At 39.3% G+C, this 23,560-nt stretch overlaps 4 protein-coding genes across 5 annotated transcripts; 1 reads left to right on the forward strand and 3 right to left on the reverse strand.

Moving 5' to 3' along the window:
* Positions 1 to 739: 739 nt before the first annotated feature.
* LOC123229421 (LRR receptor-like serine/threonine-protein kinase RGI5) lies at positions 740 to 10,780 on the forward strand (the record flags this gene model as incomplete). The annotated part of the gene is made up of 3 exons (XM_044655220.1): positions 740 to 1,152; positions 7,466 to 9,831; positions 9,974 to 10,780. Coding segments are annotated over 3 exons (3,162 nt in total), but the record flags the coding sequence as incomplete, so codon positions are not given.
* LOC123229420 lies at positions 1,308 to 7,466 on the reverse strand. Its single transcript, XM_044655219.1, has one exon. It carries the CDS (start codon positions 6,774 to 6,776, stop codon positions 1,578 to 1,580), a length of 5,199 nt encoding a protein of 1,732 aa, XP_044511154.1. The 5' UTR covers positions 6,777 to 7,466; the 3' UTR covers positions 1,308 to 1,577.
* Positions 10,781 to 12,308: 1,528 nt separating the features above from the next.
* Positions 12,309 to 15,789, reverse strand: LOC123228971 (embryogenesis-like protein). Of its 2 annotated transcripts, XR_006504770.1 has the most exons (3): positions 15,126 to 15,789; positions 14,280 to 14,373; positions 12,309 to 12,685 (listed from the first exon to the last, which is right to left on the reverse strand). XR_006504770.1 is itself a non-coding variant. In XM_044654506.1 (2 exons), the coding sequence occupies exon 1, from the start codon at positions 15,666 to 15,668 to the stop codon at positions 15,138 to 15,140; it is 531 nt and encodes a 176-aa protein (XP_044510441.1). In that variant the 5' UTR covers positions 15,669 to 15,789; the 3' UTR covers positions 12,309 to 12,685; positions 15,126 to 15,137. The 2 variants fall into 2 exon arrangements, 1 of the variants encoding a protein (XP_044510441.1); XM_044654506.1 differs by lacking the exon at positions 14,280 to 14,373.
* Positions 15,790 to 18,264: 2,475 nt separating this feature from the next.
* Positions 18,265 to 23,438, reverse strand: LOC123229705 (DEAD-box ATP-dependent RNA helicase 39-like). The gene is given in 11 exon segments (XM_044655619.1): positions 18,265 to 18,873; positions 19,423 to 19,471; positions 19,598 to 19,727; positions 20,965 to 21,107; positions 21,347 to 21,487; positions 21,878 to 22,018; positions 22,129 to 22,317; positions 22,408 to 22,503; positions 22,919 to 22,956; positions 22,959 to 23,181; positions 23,430 to 23,438. Coding segments are annotated over 11 exon segments (1,656 nt in total). The 3' UTR covers positions 18,265 to 18,376.
* Positions 23,439 to 23,560: the final 122 nt, after the last annotated feature.

Consider the following 23,560-nt stretch of genomic DNA (forward strand, 5'->3'; position numbering starts at 1 on the left):
ATTAAATAATTAATTACTAAAATAAAATAAAATAGAAAGCAAAGGGCATGGCCCCTTAATCACTCAATTAAAAATCTTAATTAAGTATTTAACTAGAAAGACAAAGCAATTCAGTTCAATTCCCTCCCCTCCCCACCTCCACCAACTCTCACTCTCAACTCAAAAACTCACACACTCCCAACCTCCACTCTCAAAGTCTGCCACCACCACCGTTACTGCCGCCGCCGACGCCGGCACCCAGTTCTGAACCCATTCTCCTTCTTTCTGTGTATCCATTTCATGTTATGTATGACCATGAAAATGGAGTTCCATGCAGGCATTCATTGAGCTTGATAAATAGAAGGGCGCAGCTTTTTTTGCTATTTTAGTTTCTGTTTATCAGAAACTTCCATTGATGATTTATGAAAGGTTGAAGATTGAAGGTTAAAGATGAAATCATGAAATGTTTGTTTTGTTTCTGTGAAGTTTGAGTTTTGGGTTCAACTATTTAGTGTGAAGCTTAAGCATTCTCATTTATCTCTTTCACATGCATGCTGTCTCCAAGAGTGGACTTTCACCATCTTCTTCACTGTTACCAAGATTTCCACCATTACATTAACCTTCATTTTCTTATCAACCCCATTTCTTAAAACTTGATTAGTTATCAAAGTTTTTCCTTTTTTGGTTTTTGTTTTTGTTAATTTCTATGGCTTCTTCTTCTCTCTTGTTTTCCTCATTCTTGTTTTTGTTTTCAACCAACATTTTGGTTTCTTCACTTTCTCCTGATGGAGAGGCTCTTCTTTCTCTTCCCTCATCGGCTGGTCCTTCTGCAAAAGCAGCCTCTTCAATCCTCTCTTCATGGGACCCTTCAAGCTCAACACCATGTTCATGGCAAGGCATTACATGTTCTCCTCAGAGCAGAGTTATCTCCCTCTCTTTACCAAACACTTTCCTGAATTTGTCTTTTTTACCTCCACAACTCTGCTCTCTCTCTTCTCTTCAACTCCTCAATCTCTCCTCCACCAACATTTCAGGCACCATTCCTCCTTCTTTTGGCCAACTCACTAATTTGCGCCTTCTAGACCTCTCTTCAAACTCCCTCATTGGCTCCATTCCTCCAGAGCTCGGCCAGCTCTCATTGCTTCAGTTCCTTTTTCTGAACTCCAATAGACTGTTGCGTACCTGTTCAGGTCAAGTTCCCTGCTGCTCCAGCTTCAATGTCTCTTGGCAGAATTAAGTGAAAAGAAGATCCTGTAATGTTTTGGACCTCAGCAGGCCGCCTCTATTTTGTATAATGTATACTCAGTCAATGTAACAAACTCAATCAATTCAATAGAAATAGCATTCCAATCTGAAATTCATTCATTCGTCAATGCTAATGTTTACACCAATGTTTCTCAACTCAACTCAAGCAACAACAGAACAATGAAACTAAAGGAAAATAAACTGGAACAAACAAAATAAATGGACACTGAATAATTCTGGAATTTGAGAGCCAGACCCCTCCTCCTTCTTAACAAACTTCAGTACATCATTTTCATAACAAAAAACCAGGCTCCGTCTCCTTTTTCTGCTGCTCTATAAAAGCATGAGCCTCCTTAACCGAATTCTGCCTCCTGCCCACTGATAGGCTGCCAAGTGGTCACAGCTGAATGGCCAAGCTTATTCTGCTCCAGATCAGCTTCTGTCATTCCCAGTTTGCCCTCCATCAGATCCATCCTTGAGTCTTCAGCTGAGAGTTTCATCCTTTCTTCTGAATTTGGGTCTGCTTCCTCTAATCTCTTCTTGGGCCTACGAAAATAAACTTTGGTAATTAGGCCTCTATCAATACCCCCCCCACGGAGACGCACCTTGTCCTCAAGGTGAAATTCGGGAAAACAGTCCCGTAAAGCGATGTAATCCTCCCAAGAGTTCTCACAGTCCGGAAGAGAATGCCATTTGATGAGGACCTGCAAGTGACCAGTTTTTGAATAACGAGTATCCAATAAAGCTTCCGGCTGTAATTGCAATTCTAAGTCCCCCGAAAGGCAGCCAGGCAGAGGTTGTGGCTGTATAGCAGCCCCTAAGACCCTTTTTAACTGTGACACATGGAAAACCGGATGGATTTTGCTTGTGGAAGGTAAAGCAAGACGGTAGGCAACCGCACCAATTTTTTCAAGGATGACATAAGGGCCGTAGAAGCGAGGGCTCAATTTTTCATTGAGCTTCTTAGCAAGAGTCCTAAAACGGTAAGGCTGAATTTTAAGGAACACTTGCTCACCAACTTCAAAGTGGAGCTCGCGACGTTTCAAATCGGCTTGACGTTTCATCCTATCTTGGGCTTTATGGAGCTGCTGTTTCAACTCAAGCAGAATGGCATCTCTTTGCTGTAGAAAAGCGCCAACCTCATCTATTTTGGAGGCTTCGGAACCCCACCGAAAGAGCGTTGGGGGATCTCTCCCATATAAAGCCTTGAAAGGAGTCATCCCAAGAGAACTATGGAAAGTGGTATTATACCAATACTCCGCCCAAGTGATCCATTTAACCCAATCCTTTGGTTGTTGAGAGCAAAAGCATCGGAGATATGTTTCAAGGCCACGGTTGACAATTTCAGTTTGACCGTCAGATTGTGGATGATATGCACTGCTGAACTTGAGAGTTGTACCCACGGAACGAAAAAGCTCCCCCCAGAATTGACTCATAAATAGGCGATCACGATCCGACACGATCGAACGCGGGTAACCATGAAGCCTAACTATCTCTTTACCAAATAAGGCAGCCACCTCTTTGGCCGTATACGGGTGGGAGAGCACAAGGAAATGGCTGTATTTGGTCAAGCGGTCCACTACCACCAAAATGGTATCTCCCTTTTTCGTTCGTGGAAGACCCCCAATGAAGTCCATAGATATGTCCTCCCAAACTTTATCAGGGATGGGAAGAGGCTGTAAGAGGCCTGCAGGACTCATGGCTTGATATTTGTTTCTTTGGCAGATTTCACAGTGGGCTACAAAATCCCTAATACACTTTTTCATGCCAATCCAAAAAAAAACTGCTGTTATTTTCTTGTAAGTGCGAAAAAACCCTGAATGGCCACCGAAAGGTGAAGAATGGAATTCCCGAAGCAAGGCTGGAAGTAGGGCAGAAGAGGAAAGCATCACCAACCTGTTTTTGTAGAATAGAGTGCCATTCTTTAATAAGAAGTTGGCGTGGCTGGAGGGGTCCTGGAGGAGCTGCTGAATGATTTGTTTATACCGGCTGTCGGAGCGAACCTCTTGATCAATCACTTCCCCCTCGATCCAATGGCCGGCTGAAATGGAGTGTAAAGAAAGAGAGGCTTCTGGTAACCTGGACAAGGCATCAGCTGCTTTATTCTCCATTCCCGGACGATACTGAATTTCAAAATCGAAACCAAGTAGTTTCATCACCCATCGTTGTTGCTCTCCACTAATGATGGTTTGATCCATTAAATGTTTCAAACTCTTCTGATCAGTGCGGACAATAAAATGCTTCCCCAATAGATAATGACGCCACTTTTGCAAGGCTAAGACAATGGCCATTAATTCACGTTCATAAACTGACTTTACTTTGTTTCTAGGGGAGAGAGCCTGACTCATAAAAGAAATAGGCCTACCCCCCTGCATGAGAACAGCCCCGACGCCTATGGACGAAGCATCCGTCTCAACTAGAAAAGGCTGGGTAAAATCAGGCATGGCAAGAACTGGAACAGTAGTCATGGCTGTCTTCAACCTCTCGAATGCTACTGTAGAGTCTTCATTCCAGTGGAAGGAGTTCTTTTTCAACAGCTGTGTCAATGGGGCTGCAATTTGTCCATAGTGGCGTACAAAGCGGCGGTAATAGCCTGTAAGTCCCAAGAACCCTCGAAGTGCCGTAATATCGCGAGGTCGCGGCCAATCAATCATACACTGAATTTTCTGAGGATCAGCAGCTACACCCTCAGCTGAAATTATGTGGCCCAAATACTCCAAGCGAGAAACCCCAAAGGAACATTTTTTTCTGTTCAAGAGTAGGTGATGGTCGGAAAGAAGCTGCAAAGCTAAACTGAGATGATGCAAGTGAGCAGATAAGGTGCTGCTGTAAATCAAAATATCATCAAAAAAGACAAGAATAAACTGCCGTAAATGGGCCCGAAAGACTTCATTCATGAGGGCCTGAAAAGTGGCAGGGGCGTTGGACAGGCCGAAGGGCATGACCAGAAACTCGTAATGGCCGTTATGTGTCCGGAAAGCTGTTTTCTCAACATCAGAATCAATAATTCTGATTTGATGGTAGCCAGATTTCAAATCAAGTTTGGTGAAGATTGTAGCACCAGATAATTCATCTAACAGCTCATCTATAGCAGGAATAGGAAACTTATCTGGAATGGTAATTTTGTTGAGGGCGCGGTAGTCAACGCAGAAACGCCAGCCACCGTCCTTCTTTTGCACCAGGAGAACAGGGCTGGAGAATGGGCTGTGGCTTGGGCGAATAATTCCAGCATGAAGCATTTCACGAACCTGTCTCTCAATTTCAGTCTTCTGGTGATGAGGATACCGATAAGGTCGGACGTTAGGCGGTGCGACTCCATCAAACAAACGGATGGCATGATCATGTTTTCGGCATGGCGGTAACCCCATGGGCTCCTCAAACAAATGTTGGAAATTTACCAGAATTCTCTGAACTGCTTCTGGAGGCTCTTCTGAAATATTTTCTGAGGCAGCTAACTGAATCCAATAGCAATGGGTACCCATTTTAAGTGATTTCGAAACAGCCTTAAGAGAAGTTTCTTGGGTGACTAATGAAGGATCCCCCTGAAGTGTAATTTTCCGCCCTTCCCAGTGGAACACCATAGTGAGGTCCTGCCAATTGCTTTTAATAACGCCCAAAGTGGCTAGCCAATCCACACCAAGAATGACATCCACGTTGCCCAACGGGAAAACAAAGTAGTCGTGAAGAAATTTCATCTCTGGTAACAGTAGCTCAACGCCTGGACACTTCTCTCCGCCGGCGACCGAACTTCCATTTCCGATGATCACTTGGAAGGTTGTTGGTGAGCATGGAAGCTGCAATTTGTTGACCAATTGTTGAGAAATGAAGCTGTGGGAAGCACCGGAATCCACCAGAATGATGACAGGGGAAGTGTGAATTTTGCCCAAAAATTTCAACGTCTTAGGAGTACTGATACCAGCAACAGAGTGACGGGAAAGCTCCATCTCCTCACTGTTTCGGAGCTTGAGTTGGCTGGCGTCTTCCGAAAATTCCGTTGGGTCCTGTTCATCTTCATCACAAAGCATCAAACGGAGTTGTTTGAAGGGGCACTGATGGTTCGGACCGAACTTGCCTGCACACTTGAAGCACAAGCCTTGCGCTATGCGGGTCTGAATTTCAGATTGGGAGAGGCGTGGGTATTCCGGTCTGGAAGTTAGGTTAGGGCGGCGACTGAACGAGTTGAACCGAGGAGAAAAAGGAATTGGTGGCTGGTTGGGTGTAGGAGGTGTATGGGGAGAGTGATGGATAGCTTCTGATGGTGGGAGATTTGGTGGAACGACGGAAGAAAGCGTCGAAGGTGGGGCTGAATTTGGGGCTGAAATATTAGAGGAATGTGTCTGGGAAGTCGAAAGCGTGGGTGGGAAATTATGGCCTGAGTCGGGTCGGTGGAATGGGTATGGGTCAGGTTGATGGGCGGGCTTATGAGTTGGATTGGGTGTTGGAGCGGTTTGGGTGGGTGGCTGATAGTGTGGACTGGTGTGGTTTGAAACAAGAGACGAAGCTGCTGTGGAAAACGCGTTTGGGTGGACTGGGCAGGAGGCAGAAATTTTGTGGTTGGGCTGTGTATTAAAGGAAGAAGGAAATGGGCTTGGGCTGGGTTGAAAACTGGATGGAGTTGCAAAGGCTTGGGCTGCCCTTGTTGGATCCGGGTCCCAATCCGGCCCGTGCACGACCCGGTCCCTTTCTTCTATATCAGCCGCCTGCTGCATCAAGGTGAAAAGATCCGCCGGTGCTTGGAGACGAAGCTCGGCCTGAATTCGGTGTTTCAGTCCGGCGGTGAAGGCTCCTCGCACCCACTCTGCTGGTGCCGACGGAAGCATTGCCACCAGCTGTTCGAAACGCGATCTGTACTCGGCCACCGTTCCCGTCTGCCGATGCAAGATAATCTGTTCGTAGGGCGTCCGGTGCTGTGTTGATCCGAATCGCAGAAGAAGCTCCTCCTTCACCTCCCTCCATTCACGAAATGGCCTCCAGAGCTCCCTGAACTGAAACCAACTCAACGCCTCCCCTTCCAAACAAAACATCACTGCCGCCAAACGTTCCCGTTCGTCCATGCCGTTCATCTGGAAATAGCGCTCGACCTTGGCTGCCCACCCCCATGAGTCCACTCCACTGAACAGAGGCATCTCCAATTTTCGGTGATAATGGTCACGCCGATTCGTCGTCTCCGGAGCAGCGTAACGCGGTGGTCGATGGTTTCTAGATGATTCTCCAAACGCTACACCAGCGCTGTGTGGGTAGGGAGGCTGCTGTGGTGGAGGAATCGGCTGCTGAAACCCAAAGTTTGCTCCAGTGTTCAATGGTTCTGAAAAAAATTGCGGTGGTTCTTGGGTGACAGTAGGTGTCACTACTGTTTCGTTGTCCTTCCCCTTTGTATCCTTCAGCAGAAGTTGTCTTATCTCGTGCAAATTTTCATCAAGCTTGTCAAACCGAAAAGTTGTTTGGTGTTCTGAATTTACAAATCTTTCATCCATAATGGTCACCTTTTCCGTTAGGCTTTTAAGGTTTTCTTCTAAATCTTTCACTCTCCCCTCCATTCTGGTTTTTACCATAACCCAGCACCAACGGCTCTGATACCAAGTTTGTTGCGTACCTGTTCAGGTCAAGTTCCCTGCTGCTCCAGCTTCAATGTCTCTTGGCAGAATTAAGTGAAAAGAAGATCCTGTAATGTTTTGGACCTCAGCAGGCCGCCTCTATTTTGTATAATGTATACTCAGTCAATGTAACAAACTCAATCAATTCAATAGAAATAGCATTCCAATCTGAAATTCATTCATTCGTCAATGCTAATGTTTACACCAATGTTTCTCAACTCAACTCAAGCAACAACAGAACAATGAAACTAAAGGAAAATAAACTGGAACAAACAAAATAAATGGACACTGAATAATTCTGGAATTTGAGAGCCAGACCCCTCCTCCTTCTTAACAAACTTCAGTACATCATTTTCATAACAAAAAACCAGGCTCCGTCTCCTTTTTCTGCTGCTCTATAAAAGCATGAGCCTCCTTAACCGAATTCTGCCTCCTGCCCACTGATAGGCTGCCAAGTGGTCACAGCTGAATGGCCAAGCTTATTCTGCTCCAGATCAGCTTCTGTCATTCCCAGTTTGCCCTCCATCAGATCCATCCTTGAGTCTTCAGCTGAGAGTTTCATCCTTTCTTCTGAATTTGGGTCTGCTTCCTCTAATCTCTTCTTGGGCCTACGAAAATAAACTTTGGTAATTAGGCCTCTATCATAGACTTTCCGGTAGAATCCCTCCTCAGCTTGCCAACCTCACTTCACTGCAAATCTTTTGCTTACAAGACAATCTACTTAATGGTTCAATCCCATCTCAATTGGGGTCTCTTGTTTCTCTTCAAGAATTTAGAATTGGGGGCAATCCATATTTAACAGGAGAGATTCCTCCACAGCTTGGACTACTCACAAACCTCACCACATTTGGAGCTGCAGCCACTGGCCTCTCTGGTGTGATTCCTCCAACATTTGGCAACTTAGTCAATCTTCAAACTTTAGCTCTTTATGATACTGAGATTTTTGGTTCAATACCTCCTGAACTTGGCCTCTGTATGGAATTGAGAAACTTGTATTTGCATATGAATAAGCTCTCTGGTTCAATACCTCCTCAACTGGGTAAGTTGCAGAAACTTACTAGTTTGCTTATATGGGGCAATGCTATGTCTGGACTGTTTCCAGCCGAGTTGTCAAATTGTTCAGCACTTGTTGTGCTTGATGCTTCTGCTAATGATCTTTCTGGTGAAATTCCTGGTGACTTGGGGAAGCTAGGGGTTCTTGAGCAACTTCACATGTCTGATAATATGCTCACTGGCTTGATTCCGTGGCAGTTGAGTAACTGTTCGAGCTTAATGGCTCTGCAGCTAGATAAAAATCAATTATCAGGTGTTATTCCATGGCAGGTTGGTAAGTTGAAGTATTTGCAGAGCTTTTTCTTGTGGGGTAATGCGGTGTCTGGAACCATACCATCCTCTTTCGGCAACTGCACAGAGCTATATGCACTTGATCTTTCAAGGAACAAGCTTACCGGGTCAATTCCAGAGGAGATTTTCAGCTTGAGGAAGCTGAGTAAACTTCTGCTTCTAGGGAATTCATTATCTGGACAATTGCCGCGAAGTGTTGCAAATTGTCAGTCACTTGTGAGATTGAGGCTTGGAGAAAATCAGCTTTCAGGGCGGATTCCAAAGGAGATTGGTCAGTTGCAGAACTTGGTGTTTCTTGATTTGTACATGAATCATTTCTCTGGTGGTCTACCCTTTGAGATTGCCAATATTACAGTTCTTGAGCTACTGGATGTGCACAATAACTACATCACTGGAGAAATTCCATCTCAGTTAGGGGAGCTTGTGAATTTGGAACAGCTTGATCTCAGTAGAAACAGCTTCACAGGGGAAATTCCTGAAAGTTTTGGAAACTTCAGTTACTTGAACAAGCTCATTCTTAACAACAATCTTCTTACAGGGTCAATTCCAAAATCCTTTCAGAATTTGCAGAAACTTACTCTGTTAGATTTGAGCTATAATAGCTTATCCGGTCCAATTCCACCAGAAATTGGTTATGTGATAAGCTTAACTATTAGTTTGGACTTGAGCTCGAACACATTTACAGGAGAGATACCGGAGACAATGTCTAACTTGACACAGTTGCAATCACTTGATATTTCGCATAATATGCTATATGGAGGAATCAAAGTTCTGAGTTCCCTCGCTAGTCTCACTTCCTTGAATATTTCCTACAATAACTTTTCAGGTCCTATTCCTGTAACCACATTTTTCAGAACTCTAACTTCCAATTCGTATTTTCAGAATCCCAATCTTTGTGTATCCAGTGATGGATCTACTTGTTCGTCAAGTCTCATTAAAAAAAATGGATTGAAGTCTGCCAAAACTATAACTTTGATTTCTGTGATCCTGGCTTCATTAACCATAGCTGCTATTGCTTCATGGATTTTAGTTACTCGAAATCACAGGTACATGGTGGAGAAATCATCAGGAGCATTGCCTTGTACTTCAGGAGCTGAAGATTTCTCCTATCCGTGGACTTTCATTCCATTCCAGAAGCTCAACTTCGCTATAGACAACATCCTGAGTTGCCTGAAAGATGAAAATGTGATTGGCAAAGGCTGTTCTGGGGTCGTCTACAGGGCTGAAATGCCCAATGGGGATTTGATTGCAGTGAAAAAGCTCTGGAAGACAAAAAGAGATGAAGAACCAGTTGACTCTTTTGCCGCTGAGATTCAAATTCTTGGACACATTAGGCATAGAAACATTGTCAAGCTCCTTGGATATTGTTCCAATAAAAGTGTTAAGCTTCTACTTTACAATTACATTTCCAATGGTAATCTACAACAACTGTTGCAAGGGAATAGGAACTTGGATTGGGAGACAAGGTACAAGATTGCAGTCGGTTCAGCTCAGGGTCTAGCATATCTCCACCATGACTGTGTTCCAGCTATTCTTCACAGAGATGTCAAGTGCAATAACATACTTCTAGATTCCAAGTTTGAGGCTTATTTGGCAGATTTTGGATTGGCAAAGTTGATGAATTCCCCAAATTACCATCATGCAATGTCCAGAATAGCCGGTTCTTATGGTTATATTGCCCCAGGCAAGTCCCTTGTTCGTTTCTTTCTTTTTTAGGAAATCCTTAAGAATTTTTGTTCATGTTTGCATATTGTGATTCAACTTTATTTAAATTCTGTTCCTGACATGAGATTGTGTGATCAACATTGCAGAGTATGGATACACTATGAACATTACTGAGAAGAGCGATGTGTACAGTTATGGAGTGGTTTTGCTTGAAATCTTAAGTGGCCGGAGTGCAGTTGAGTCACAGGTGGGCGATGGGCAACACATTGTCGAATGGGTCAAAAAGAAAATGGGGAGCTTTGAACCAGCAATATCAATTCTGGATACCAAACTCCAAGGTTTACCTGATCAAATGGTGCAAGAAATGCTTCAAACACTAGGCATTGCAATGTTCTGTGTGAATTCTTCGCCAGCAGAACGACCGACAATGAAGGAAGTGGTTGCATTGTTAATGGAGGTGAAGAGCCCTCCTGAAGAATGGGGCAAGACTTCTCAACCCCTAATGAAACAGTCCTCAAATCAAAGTTGATTTTCTTGTCATTTTTGTTATAATTCTTGGCTCTTTTACTTTGTTTGTTCTTTCAAGAACTTCAGTAATTGAGTTTCTTTCTTTCTCAACCCAAGATAAAAAAGAGTGTTGTGAGGAAAATGAGAGGAGGAAGAGCAACTTTAGATTGTGATCTTGGGCCTATCTTGTACAGTTTTAGAATCATCAATGTGGCCTTTTTTTCTTTTTTTTGGCTCTATGTTTTTGCTTTTGTGTTCTGCTTGTTTTGTGGTTTTCCTGGTGCAACTTTTTCACCATGTTTTTGTTCCCTATTTCATGTTATTCATTTCCTGAATATTTGCCTGAAGTCAGGAGACTCAGAAACATTTTCAAATGAATTAAACTATCTGTATCAACAAATTGTACAAACTTATCTATACAAACTAAGTTGATAACTTGTGATTGAGTTATGTGATTATTTACTTTTTTCTCACTTTAAATCACCACATTAAGTTATATGAATAAATTTGTATAATTTGTTTATATGCATAGTATTGCTTAAAACCCATAAACAAATTCTTGAATACTGGTTAGGTGCAATGTGAAAAATATATCAAAAATTAAGCACTCAAAAATAAAAGTTGCATGTGGGCTCAAATGGAGAAAATACTGTAGGAGGGAAAAGATTGAGAAAGCAACCGAAAAATAAACATGGTGAAAGTAGGACCAAAGAGGCAGGGAAAAAAGGGGACAAGAAGAAGCAGGGCCATGCTACTCCCCCACTCTCCCCACATGTCAAAAACAGACATTAGATTTGACTTCCCCACTTCTCATGATCCTTCACTTCACTTGGTCTTGGTCCTCACTTTGTTTTAATTTTTCAGCCAAAAAGAAGATCTCATGAGATTATAATCACAAACTCATTACTCACTTCTCCTTCTTCACATACTTTGCCTTAAAAAAAAAAAATCAAAACAAAGCAAAATCCAATATCCAGGAGCAGTGCCTTAACCTGACAGGGCATTGATGTTACTGATATAGATAAAATATATGAAGAGAGTATGATAAAGGGTGATTTTTGTTTGGTTGAGTTTCAAAGGAAACATGTGATTTATAATGAAAAAGAGAAAGGTGGAGACTTAATGAAGAGTGAAGACATTTTGACTCTAGTTTTGGTGCATCTTCATAGGGGATGTTCCTAGACAAATAGTTCCAAGGGACTGTGGAACAATAGGCAATAGGGTCATGAACATCACACGAACAGATTACCTTTCCTTTCTCAACTTGAATTACACTACCATATTTCTTGAGGATTATTGGGCTGTCTTCAGGATTTTGGCAGGAAGTTGATAAATTTTTAGATGAGAATAAGGTGATTCTTTTTGAAATGTTAAAAGTGTTACATCTGATGTTAGTGTGAGTTTAAAGTAGACAGTAAAATAAATTAAAAGAAGAATGAAAATGAAGGTTCAATCTTGCCACACAGCCACACTTGTCCATTTTTCAAAGTTCCCCTGGTGCTTCTTAGGCTTTTCTTGTCTTTTGAGATCTTATTTTCTTTCTGATGTAACACAAGCTTTAAGATTTCTTCCCTATTTTCTTAAAAAAAAAATCAAAGTGCACATTCAGGCTTACATTAAACTAACATACAAGCGTGTTTAAATTTGTTTCATGTGTTGAATATCAATATGTCTTTAAGTTGTTATGGATTCTTAACATGTAGTTTAAATCCGATTTTATGATTAATGAATTTGATGAAACCATGGAACGGTCTGTCGATTTCGGAATCTCATTTCAAGCTTATATGCGATTGGCAGCTTCCAATGTCAAAGAGGTTGAAGTGGGCTAGTGATGATCTTCTACAACAACTCAAGCTAGAAACAATACAAGAAAATGACAAAAACATGAATCACAAATACTTCAAAATTACTAAGATCCTTCATCCAAATCAACAAGCTTCGTGAAGACTATGAAACATGTAACACAAGCCATAATTTCAGAGAATGCTGTTGAGCAAATTCACTTCTGCTTTTATGAAATGCACAATGAACCTTAAGGTTCCCAACAATTTTCAATATAACAACGTGTACATTCAATTTTTGAGTTTCTGGGATTCATGGTGTGGTTTAGGTTCACAGCTTGCAAAATACAAGGTCAGTTGTTAGCGTCCAGATAGATTATTAGGTCACCATGATCTACATTATTACTGAGAGTTACACTACCAAACTGCATCGGAATATTGTCAAAGTCATCATCGTGGCTGTTTGCAAGACAAAACTAAAAACTTACTTTATGGAAGTTGTCGATAATAAACAGACAAGAAACACAATGCTCTGTTGCAATTGCAGATTTTGCTCAGAGGACACAAACACTGCAGAATAGCCATGGAGGAAAATAATCAGCTCATACTAGTATGTAACACAGGAATATCTAAAAGTTATATACAATATTTCCGGTAATGAATCAACCAAAGGCTCTTACTTAACCCTCAGTCATTACGTGAGACATTAACTGCTTTTGACACACCACAAACCTTTTAAGACACCAATCTGCTCTACCCACCCAAATATTGAAATAGATTAAAATGACTTAACTAGCCAATATTCTTAGATTTCTGATAAACAGAGCTCCCATGTCACATTTTGTTGCTCAGATGCTATTTATGATTTATACACGTTTGTTACCCATGGGCAGGAAGGATGGGATAGGCGTTTTGTCGCAATAGTGCACAAAAATTTTTGAGACAGTGTTCAAGTGGAAAATGTATCTACTGTGGATTTTGAACTACAATTGAGAATGTCCTTTAGAAGGTAATACTTTCCTACCTAATGATTGACAAGTAAATTGTTGGCCAGAGGACTCATTCCCACCAAAGGTCTACCGTTTTCCCAAATTCTCATCCACTAACTTTCAAAAACTCAAATACTTACTTGTCAGCTGTTAAAATTAACCAAATCGATTAGTTTTAAAATTTTATCTCATTTTTCCCCCAAAACCTAATTTTTTTTAGGTTTGAAAACCTATACATTTCCCCTAAGCATTTAGGGTTTCCTATTTATAGTTTTGCAATTTTACAGCTAAACCTTAGCCTTTTGAAATTTTCAGTTTCCCCATAATCTGGTTCAGTTTTTTTATCGTTTTCCAACGACCCTCTTCCTCCATCTTCGGCATCCTTCTTTGCCTGAGACAGAGCCAACGTCAGCCCCTCTTTCTCTCCTCGACACTAATCGATTAGATTGATCGGTGGTCCCGGTTCAAAATCTCAAGCTCTCTGAGTGGTCCTTTGTCTAGATGCATTCCTGATTCGATGCTCCGATTTGCCTTTCTTCTTAATCGTTTGGTTCCGTTTGAAATTAGGACTAAAGACAGAGTCCAAACACGTCTGCATGAAGACCAAATGCATCTGAATCGGTATGAAGCTAAATTGGTTTTGGTACTGAATCAAGAAGACTAAGGAAGATGAACAAAGATGCGTCTAAACAAAGAATCGGTCGCTGGATGAAGCTAAATCAAGAGTGAGAGAACTCTGATGAAACGAAGAGAGAGTGCCAATGGAACAAAACCAATTCTAGTCATCGAAGAAAAGCAAGGAAGAAAACTAAAAACCCTTGGGAGAAAATGAAACTTTTCAAAACTTACGTTTTTTGTTTTGGGGGGAGAGAGAGAGGAGAATTGCTAATTTTTAGGGTTTAGAGGGGAAATAAGATAAAGTTTAATATTTTTAATATATTACTAGTTAAATGATGATTGCACCTTCGAAACTGACAGATTCTGTTAATTTTAACAGCCTATAAGTGGGAATTTGAGTTTTCAATAGTTAACAGATATCAATTTGGAAATTCAACAAACCTTGGGTGATAATAAGTCCTTTGGCCTAAATTGACATCAAATACTTTAAATCCAACGAAAATATCTGTGTGTGCATCCATGTGTGTAAATTCACTTGCAATAAAGTAATACCATACCTACTATAAATTAAGAGACAAACCACAGAAAATCGATGCATAATCCATCAGAACATGAATTCAACCAGTAGCAAGTTGTAAAAATATGGTTATACTGCAATGAGGAGCAAAGGAAGTAAGAATAAAAGTTCCCACAAAGATACTTATAATATAAAACACATACTTTTAGTTGAAAGGAACCAAAAAATAAACCAGAATCAATTCCATTGGCTTAACGTTCTTTGAGATGAAGGTTTCATCATTCCAATACTTGAAAAAGATGTGTGGTACAACACAACCAGACAATATTGCTTTAAGTAGTGCTATGTGCACAAACAATTATATGTTATCATATGATTGAGTAATTTTAAATTAGAGATATAACAACATCCAATCATATGGTTACATGTTATTGTTTGTGCACATTGTTTATACTTGTAGTTTTATTGTATTACTTTTTATTATGTTGAATTTGAATTTAAAACAATCTACTATCCCCAAATAATTCGTATACAAGCTTTGCCAAGTTGATATAATTGAACCATTTACATTGTACCAGAAGCTAGTATTTAACAATCTACCACAAAATCAACAAAAATGACCCATTTTAAAGTGGCATTAACAGAAACTGAATGCATTTTAACAAAATTTTCAGGCAAGGAACTAAACAAGCACCTGTTCACTGTTCACCATTGAATGCAACATTCCAATATCCAAGAAAGCACACATAAGAAAAAATTTAATCTCACAAATTTATGCATCATCAAAAGAAGATTGCATGATCACAATTATAAAACAATGAAAAGAATTCTCAAAATTTATTAGTGAAAATATCATCTTTAATTCACTACATTAAATTTTCCTGACCTCATGAGTCAATCAATCATCCAACTGATGAAGCTCAGCTTTCAACTGCTCAATCTTGAGCCCCATAGACCTCTGCAAAGCTTCCTTTTCACTCTTTTTTAGCTTGCCCAAGAGCCCCTCAAACCTATCCAAAACCTCCTTCACGGCATCTCGGGCACACTCAACTTCCTCATTGAAGTACACCGTCTCCTTTGACTCCATAGCCATTTCTATCTCCTCTCTCGCCTCTGCAAATTTCAGGTTAATCATGTCCACTTCTCTGTTGTAGTCCAACTCGGTCCCAGACTCAGCTCCCGACTCAGTGCTGTAGTAGCTTCTGGGACTTCCTTGGGGCATAGAAAGATGGGATTTTTGCGAAATTATCGAATATGAGGTAGGAGAAAATTGATGCTTCGAGGAGGGGACTAAGTCGGGACCGAGTTGGGGGTGAGTTGAAATTTGAGAGAGTGAATTGAATGGAAATGGAGAAGTGGGTCTTGGAGAATATCGAAAATGGTTTTCGAAGATGGATTTTAAGAGTGAAATTTGTGAGCGTTTGCACATTTTTTAGAGATTTCGAACTCTCTCAGACTCGGTGAACTAAAAAAGACGCAGAGAAGGAAAAGCCTAAACCCTAGGAAGTAATCGTTACACTCGAACGCACACAAGTGATAGCATGATACATGCAATATCACCTCTTAGTGTGTGCCAAAATTGTGGATTTTTAAAAAATAAAATAATAAAAATTTTAACTCCCATGTTATCAGGGATGACAATTTGGGTCCGATTTTAAGGGTTTCGACCCTCTCTGACCTTAATGGAGAGGAGATTCTCCGATAAAAATGGGAAAAGAGATGAAAAAAATCTTCATAATCGGGGACGGACCGGGGATGCGAATACATGTGTGCCCTCTCCGCCTCGCCCCTTTCCCTCCCCACCCTCATCATTTTATATTAATATATTTATTTAAAATACTAATATATTTTTTATAGTTTTAAATTATTTATATTTTTCAAATTTATTTAAGTTTTTGTTACATATATTAAAGTAGTTAATATATTATATTTGTGATATTTAAAATAGTTGGTTAATTTTAATTATATTATTTAATATATTTATATTATATTTAGAAGATAAAAAAAGAGATTTTTTTTTGTGGGTACGAGAAGAAGATTTTTCCCTGCGAAGATGGAGAAGAGATTTTTCTTTGCGGAGAGACGATAAGAAATCATTTTCATCTCCGTAGCGGGGACGGGGATTGACATCCCCTCCTCGCCTCTCCCCGTTGCCATCCTCTCCCCGCTTTTCCCCGTTGCCATCCTTACACGTTATATTTTAAAAATATAATTATATATATATATACTTTTGTATATTATACCAACTGGTAAGCGGCTTTGGATATCTTATTAAAAAGTAAAAAATTAGAACCAAAATAAGACTCTTGTATAATAGGTTCTTAATTAGAATGATGGTCGATTCTAAGTAGGATCTGATTTTTATCTGAAACCGATTGGTAAAATTTTTCATTAAAACGATTTTCCCTTTTCACTGTCTGAAGGTTTAAAATTTGGTGCAATTCATCTTCCGAAGGAGATATTATATCATCCTTTCGACAGCAAAAATGAATTTGCCCACCGGAAAATCATCAGTATGAAAAGAAGAAGCAAAGTTTTTGTTTTCTCTAATTAAACGGAGAAGCAGAAGAAGCTTTTCAACTGGGCAGAAAGTAACGAATTTGAGTTAAAAGGGAATTTGTCAAAGCTGCTATTATTGACATTTAATGCAAGGCAAAGACCATTTCAATGTTATTCTTCTCCCAACCAGATCAATCTTGGCCTGGTGCTGTTTCTGTAGTCTTTACCTACTTCTAATTATTTGAATTTTTTATTTTGGTCGAAGAAGGGAGGCTTGTTGTGGTCCAACGAGCTAGATAAGGCAAGCTTACCGTGGTTTAAAGAGTTAGATAAGCACATGTCAGGGATAGAATTGATGATGAAGGGAGACTTGTTGTGCATGATTCAGTTCTTACCCTCGATTCTGGTTCTGAAATGTTTGTAAATAGAATCAAAATCAGAACTTATTGGTTCAAAAAAATTAGAATTAAAATCTATCCAAGATAAGCCGGATCCGGTTTTTACCTAGAACTGAAATTCAGATACTCTACGGTTGTAGTTCCGGTTTGGATATTTTGCTCACCTCTAATCATGTCATGAGTTCATGTAAGGTACTATGCAAATAATCATGGTTTTTAATATTAAATATTAACAAATACATCAACCTTAACAAGCCCAGTTTCCAAACTACACCTTACGTATTTCCTTCATTCTCTCAACACAAACTTCCCATCAGAGGCCTTTCGTGATTTCATGGCTCGCCTACTTCACTTCAAGCCACCCCCACTGAGCTCATCTCAAGCAGGGCTTGCTGAGGCATCTCTTCTCTTGTGCCCTTTTGCACCATTCATATGTGCTACGATTTTCTTGAAAAGGATCCTGTCATACAGCTTGACAATGAAGTTATGGTACAGCATGCTACATTCCAGGATTATCCACTCAGTAACGGAGATGAAAGCATGTTTAGTTCTGAACAGCAAGGATCCCCAGTTGGCAGAAGAGCATACTCCTGGGAGGGAAATGCTAGTTGCCCGATTTTTCTGGTGTCATCAAATATGACTCTGAGGGACATGTTCCTCCGGCAAAATCTCCTGCTTACCTAGAACTGTTGATCTACCCAAGTTCAGAGAAGAGTTATTATACATTGCACAAACGGAAAGGGATTGGTGAATTCTTGTTCTACTTCATTCAACACTGAATAGGTGAATTAATACACAGGTTACAACAGCCAACTGGAAAAGCAGTAAGAACAAAATCAGCTTAAAGTAGGAAAGTTTAATAAACATGATTATGTGGTGACTAAATTGGAATTTTAATCCCCAAGATTTATGGATTTATTCCTGGTTTCCTACAAGAGCCTTGCAAGGTTGAAGTGTACTCTGATCTTCTTTGTCAAAATGAATGTAAGTTGGTCTCTTGTATGCAATTGTCAGAACAAAGAACCAACATCACCCATTATTCACCCAAGTAGATCACGTCATTCAAAAGAACAAGGGGAAAATCCAGACACACAAAATCACTATCCAACTTTGATAATTATTGTAAGATACAAAACTAATATAATACTAAATAAAATATAAAAATTCATTCAAACAATTTAAAAGTGAGGAAAAGAAAGAAAAAAATATTGTAATGTATATCTGATCTAAAATTTTGCCATTAACTAGGCCTCAGTAATCCTCTTTTGTCAGAATAAGAAGCTCGTCCCCTAAATCCAACAACACTTAGTTTTGAAGCTCTGGATTTCCCTAGGCTGGACTTCCTGTTCTCTGTTTGCTTCCTCCCACTTGATGGGGCTTTTTTGGAGCTACTTGTGGTGGAGGACTTCGACTTCGACTTTGATACCTTAAATGTTGGTTTTGAAGATTTTGCAGCTACGGATGTTTTCCCAGATTTTGTGGTTGACGATTTTCTCGTTGCAGTGTTGGTAGATGCAACCTTCGTGCGGACACTAGAGGATTTCTCTGATGCAGCTTTGGTCTTGGTCTTGACTAATTTAGCAACCTTCCCCTTCTCCTGTGTTATTTTAGCCCTGGCAATGTCCCTTCGGATATTATCAGTAGTGAGAGATTCCAAGCTCTCATTCTTCCTGATTGCCTCCTCAATACGCTCAGCCAACAGTACATCCTTTTTAGCCACCAAGCTTGTCACTTTCCCTATCAAAGTAGGAGGTATTTAAAATTGATGAGGAATTTAGACTCCATCATTTCAAAGATTAGGAATTGCCACACATCACATGAATTTCGTTTGATAAAAAAGTCTCTTCACATATGAAGAGAAGCAAAGAAGATATGCAAAGCCAAGTAGTTCTAATGAGACACTAACTAAATGAAGCAACAATAGCTATGGCATAAAAATTGATTTGTTCTATTTTTTCCTTGTTCGAAATAATTTCATCTGGACATGGGAAAAACCAAGAGTTTATTAAAACTCATGATGAAAGAGAACAAAAAAAAAATTTAAGAATATATGCAGTACAACAAAAATGTTGTCCAGCATATTTCCATTCAATACACTGTTTTCGTCAACATTCAGTAGAATAGTTGAAAAAGCTCAGATAAAACTGCAAGGACTTTGCTGAGTGAGCGTTTTGAAAAATCGTGCTAGGCACACAGAAGAAAATTGGTTAAGAGTAGTAAAGTTCCTGAATCTGGAAAAGAGAAATAAAAAAGGAGATCATATATTGACAATAATTTCATTTATACCTTTTGCACCCATACAAGCAGTTCTCCCAGTACGATGCAGGTAGTCAATCTAAAATGCCAAAGAATAGGAGTAAATCTCTAATCAAAAGAAAAGAAAACAATAGGAGGGAAATATAGAAAAGAAAGAAAGAAAGCCTGTGGAAATTAACCAATTGACAACAGAGATGACACTTACAGAGTTCGACGGGAAATCAAACATGATAACATGATCTACATCCAAGTCCAGGCCCCTGGCAGCCAAGTCTGTGCTGACCAATGTAGGGCAGTCTCCATCATCATTCTTGAATTTGTTGAGATTTTCAACCCTGTGCTTACAAGAAAAACAGTTGAGCTAGTAAATTGAAGAAACATTCATGTATAGATGCCAGGAGAACATTTGGCATCATTTTTTGTCTTCTGCTCTCGAAAGTTGAAACATGTTTCTGGTCAGATGTTGGTTGTTATTTTCAGGCTCTTTAGTCATATGTATGTATGTAAGATAATTTTTGCTTTCACAAGCTAGTCCTTTTCTATAGGATGGCTTGATCACTTTGTAAGCTCTTGTTTATTAATATAACTTTCATAATAATAATAAGAAAAATAAAAGGCATGTCAGTTGATATTACTAGGTAAAATCAGCTACCTAAGGAAAGCTCAGGCCACGAAATCATTTAGCCTTCAATTATTTAATTGATCACAGCAAATCAAGTCACAGAGCATAAAACAGTAATTCTGTTGTTCTACAAATTGTTACTTTTTTGAGTAGCTAGTTAGTGTTAGATCCCAAGTATATGTCTCTCACAAGAAGAAGGCCCAAAGGAATGAGACACATGGCAGCAGCAAAATTGACAACAAATGGGAACAATTAAACACACATCGCTGCTTGGGCCTGGAACAAATGGCAAACTCACAAGTGTTTGGACCACCAGAAGCAAGGGAGAGACGTGGCACTGCAGGGGAAGACCTAGCTGTTATGGACAACAAAAAGGAGGCATGCATGGGGAGAGCAGTAGAGAAATCAGAAGAACAAGTGGGGAATTGAACGAGAGATCTGAGCCCCTCGAATTGCCTGGAAAGCTTGCTGGAATTTTCATTTTGTTTGTAAATTGGATTGTTCTTGTTTGCTGTTATATTTTGAATCATGAGATATACTGAACTCATGTAATACTGCACCCATTTTCCAGAAATGAAGTATTCATTTGAGTAAACAAATTTGGTTACTATTTTACTGTTCCATTGAATTTGAGTTCTTGCTTGATTGAGTTGATGTTGTGTTAGCTGTTGTGATTGTGGAATTAAGGCAGAGAGGAGAGTGAAGGAAGGCATTTTGCAGTGCTGGAAATTTTACAGGAAGTTGCTGTTGCAGAACCAAACGCAGGTATCTAACAGATAGCAAATTAGATTTCAAGAGAAAACATTACAACATTTTAAGTCCAGTTCCAGTCAAATGAGAGTTTTTTAATTAGACTACACATAAAATTCTATGTCTTAGAAAATACTATATATAAACGGCTAAAGTTTAGACATTATGAAAGTAAAAGATAACATCTCATATCATCTCACCTTTGTTCTGCTGGCACCTCACCATGGTAATTGACAGTCGAAATCTGATTCTCATTAAGGAAGTGATCAACAGCACGACTAGAATTTAATGTATTACAGAATACCATAACCTTGTTTCCCTTAGCCAAGCTTGGCTCAAGAACCTGCTTTCACATCGCCATTTAACTCATGTAAATTATTTTGTTGGAATGCAAAAGAGCTAACATAGACTTCAACTTTTCAAATTGAATGCTTGTCCCAACTAAGAGGAATTTTAGCCTCATAAACCCAAATATTTGACAAATTAAAAAACTGATCTACAACTTTTAACATTTATCAGTCAATAAAACAGCCATGGCTATTGAGAATTAAATATGAGTAATGAAGCACCACAGAAGTAGACCTGTAGCAATGCCTCCAGCTTATTTTCAGATCCTGAAAGTTTGATGAAATCATGTCGAGCGGATGCAATTTTTTTATGCAATGTGGACGTTCGTAAATGTGTTATTCCTTGAAACTCCTCATCGATCAGCTTCTGCACTGCCTGAAAAAAATCACAAAGGCCAGTAACTAACTTGATTATAACCACAACAGTGAGGAGAGTTCATTTAATACAATTAAATAAAGGAAATTTCCAACACAACAAATTGCAGCTGCAATTATAATTAAAAGAAGAATAGTAACATTACATTATGCTTGAATTCCGCTGATAGTATACTATTCAAAATCAGCACAAGGACATTTACCAAACTAGGGTTTTTCAACACAAAAGAAAATTACATCAAAAGCACTGGATTCATTTCAAACACTACATGCACCCCCCGCACACAAGTGCAAAAGGTGGTAAGAAAAACAACATATTTATCAAAGGTGCCCACTATATATAAACACACCAAGCACACTCCACACAGCGAAGGTTTTGGGGAGAGTGTACCTTTGTCATTGTTGCGGTGACCAGTATAGTTTGAAACCCTTGGCCATCAGGCTTTGTTGCACGATGTTTTAGTGGAGCAAGAAACTTGCGAATTTCAGGACCAAAACCACGATCAAACATGGTGTCCGCCTCATCCAACACCTACTAAATATTGTTAATACCATGAAGTGAACCAAAATTACTGCAATAGGGGCGAATAAAAAATATTTAATTCCCAAGATAGGCCACTTAAAATAACATTAGGTACTCACCACATATTTGATATCACCGTAAACAATGTTCCCATCCTCAATATGTTGAAGAATTCTACCAGGGGTCCCAACTACCACGTCAATTGGGTTATTCAATGAATCCTCCTGGGGCCTCAACCGACCACCACCACTGACCATTATAGATCTGAATCGTGCATGATGACTAATGGACTTTGCTACACGAAAAACCTATAAAACCCACTTGAAATATTCAATTGCATTGATCAAATTTTACAATGAATGACTTAGCTAACAATAGTAAATGAAATAAACAAAAACCTGCTCAGATAGCTCTCTGGTAGGACATAGCACAACAGCTCACGGACGTCTGGGCTTCATTAGCCTACCCAACTCTGCCTCATCACGTCTCAACAACTGCAGAATTAGAAATTACAAGGGGTTGCCTCTAGATTTTACCATAACATTCTATGACATAGCTAACATGAAAGCATATTTACAGCTTTTGGATAGAAGCGAAACAGTGAAGAAAAAGAGGAACAAATCAGCTTGAATATCCAATTATATAGATAAGTTAAACTTCGATATACTCAAGTATACCCAATTAAGAAGACGCTCTAGACCACTCAGGAAAAACATATTCTTATACTCTGAATATACAAAAAACTTGAGTATGTCACCTTTCAACACAAAATTTAAGTAGCCTACAAGACCAACAGCAGAAAAAATAAAACTTATCCCAAATAACACACATATGAAAAAAGGAATGAAAAATAAAAACCACCAAGTACACCTCAAAGTTTCAATTCATCTATGGCAAAATGTGGCATACCTGAACAAGAGGTAACAAATAAGCCAGGGTCTTTCCAAGCCAGTATGTGAACCCAAGACCACACTTTTCTCATCCAAAATAGCAGGGATCCCAATACACTGAATCTCAGTAGGAACTTCAATACCAATCTCTCTAACAGCCCCCATAACCTCCTCACTCAATCCCAACTCCTCAAAACTACCCACACTCACTACCCTCTTCTTCTTCTTATTATCAAAATCTCCACCTTTCCCCTCTTTGTCCCCAAAACTCACAGCTTGTTCCTGCGTTTCAAAGAAAGTTGAATATAAAATTAACAAAATATTAATTTTTTAAAAAAATTAAAAAATAATAAAATATGATAATTTTTTGAAATTTAGTTACAAACTAGTTAAAGAAAATTTGATTTAGTTAATTAATATTTTCGATTCGATTTAAAATCAGTTTAGTTTTAGTTCATAATTTTTTTAAACCAAAATTTAGTTTGATTTAAAAAATTGATAAATTAGTTCAATTAACGGGTTTGGAGCACCTTTACCATTTCCTGTTGTCTAAAGTTTTCTTTGAAACAAATGCTACGAATTAGATAAATCTAAAGCAAGCATAAAACGGACCCATTAAACCCAAAATAAAAATTTTTAAAAACATTTGGCGCCAAAATTC

The sequence above is a fragment of the Mangifera indica genome, chromosome 11 (genome assembly GCF_011075055.1).
Source record: "Mangifera indica cultivar Alphonso chromosome 11, CATAS_Mindica_2.1, whole genome shotgun sequence".
NCBI classification, from domain to species: domain Eukaryota; kingdom Viridiplantae; phylum Streptophyta; class Magnoliopsida; order Sapindales; family Anacardiaceae; genus Mangifera; species Mangifera indica.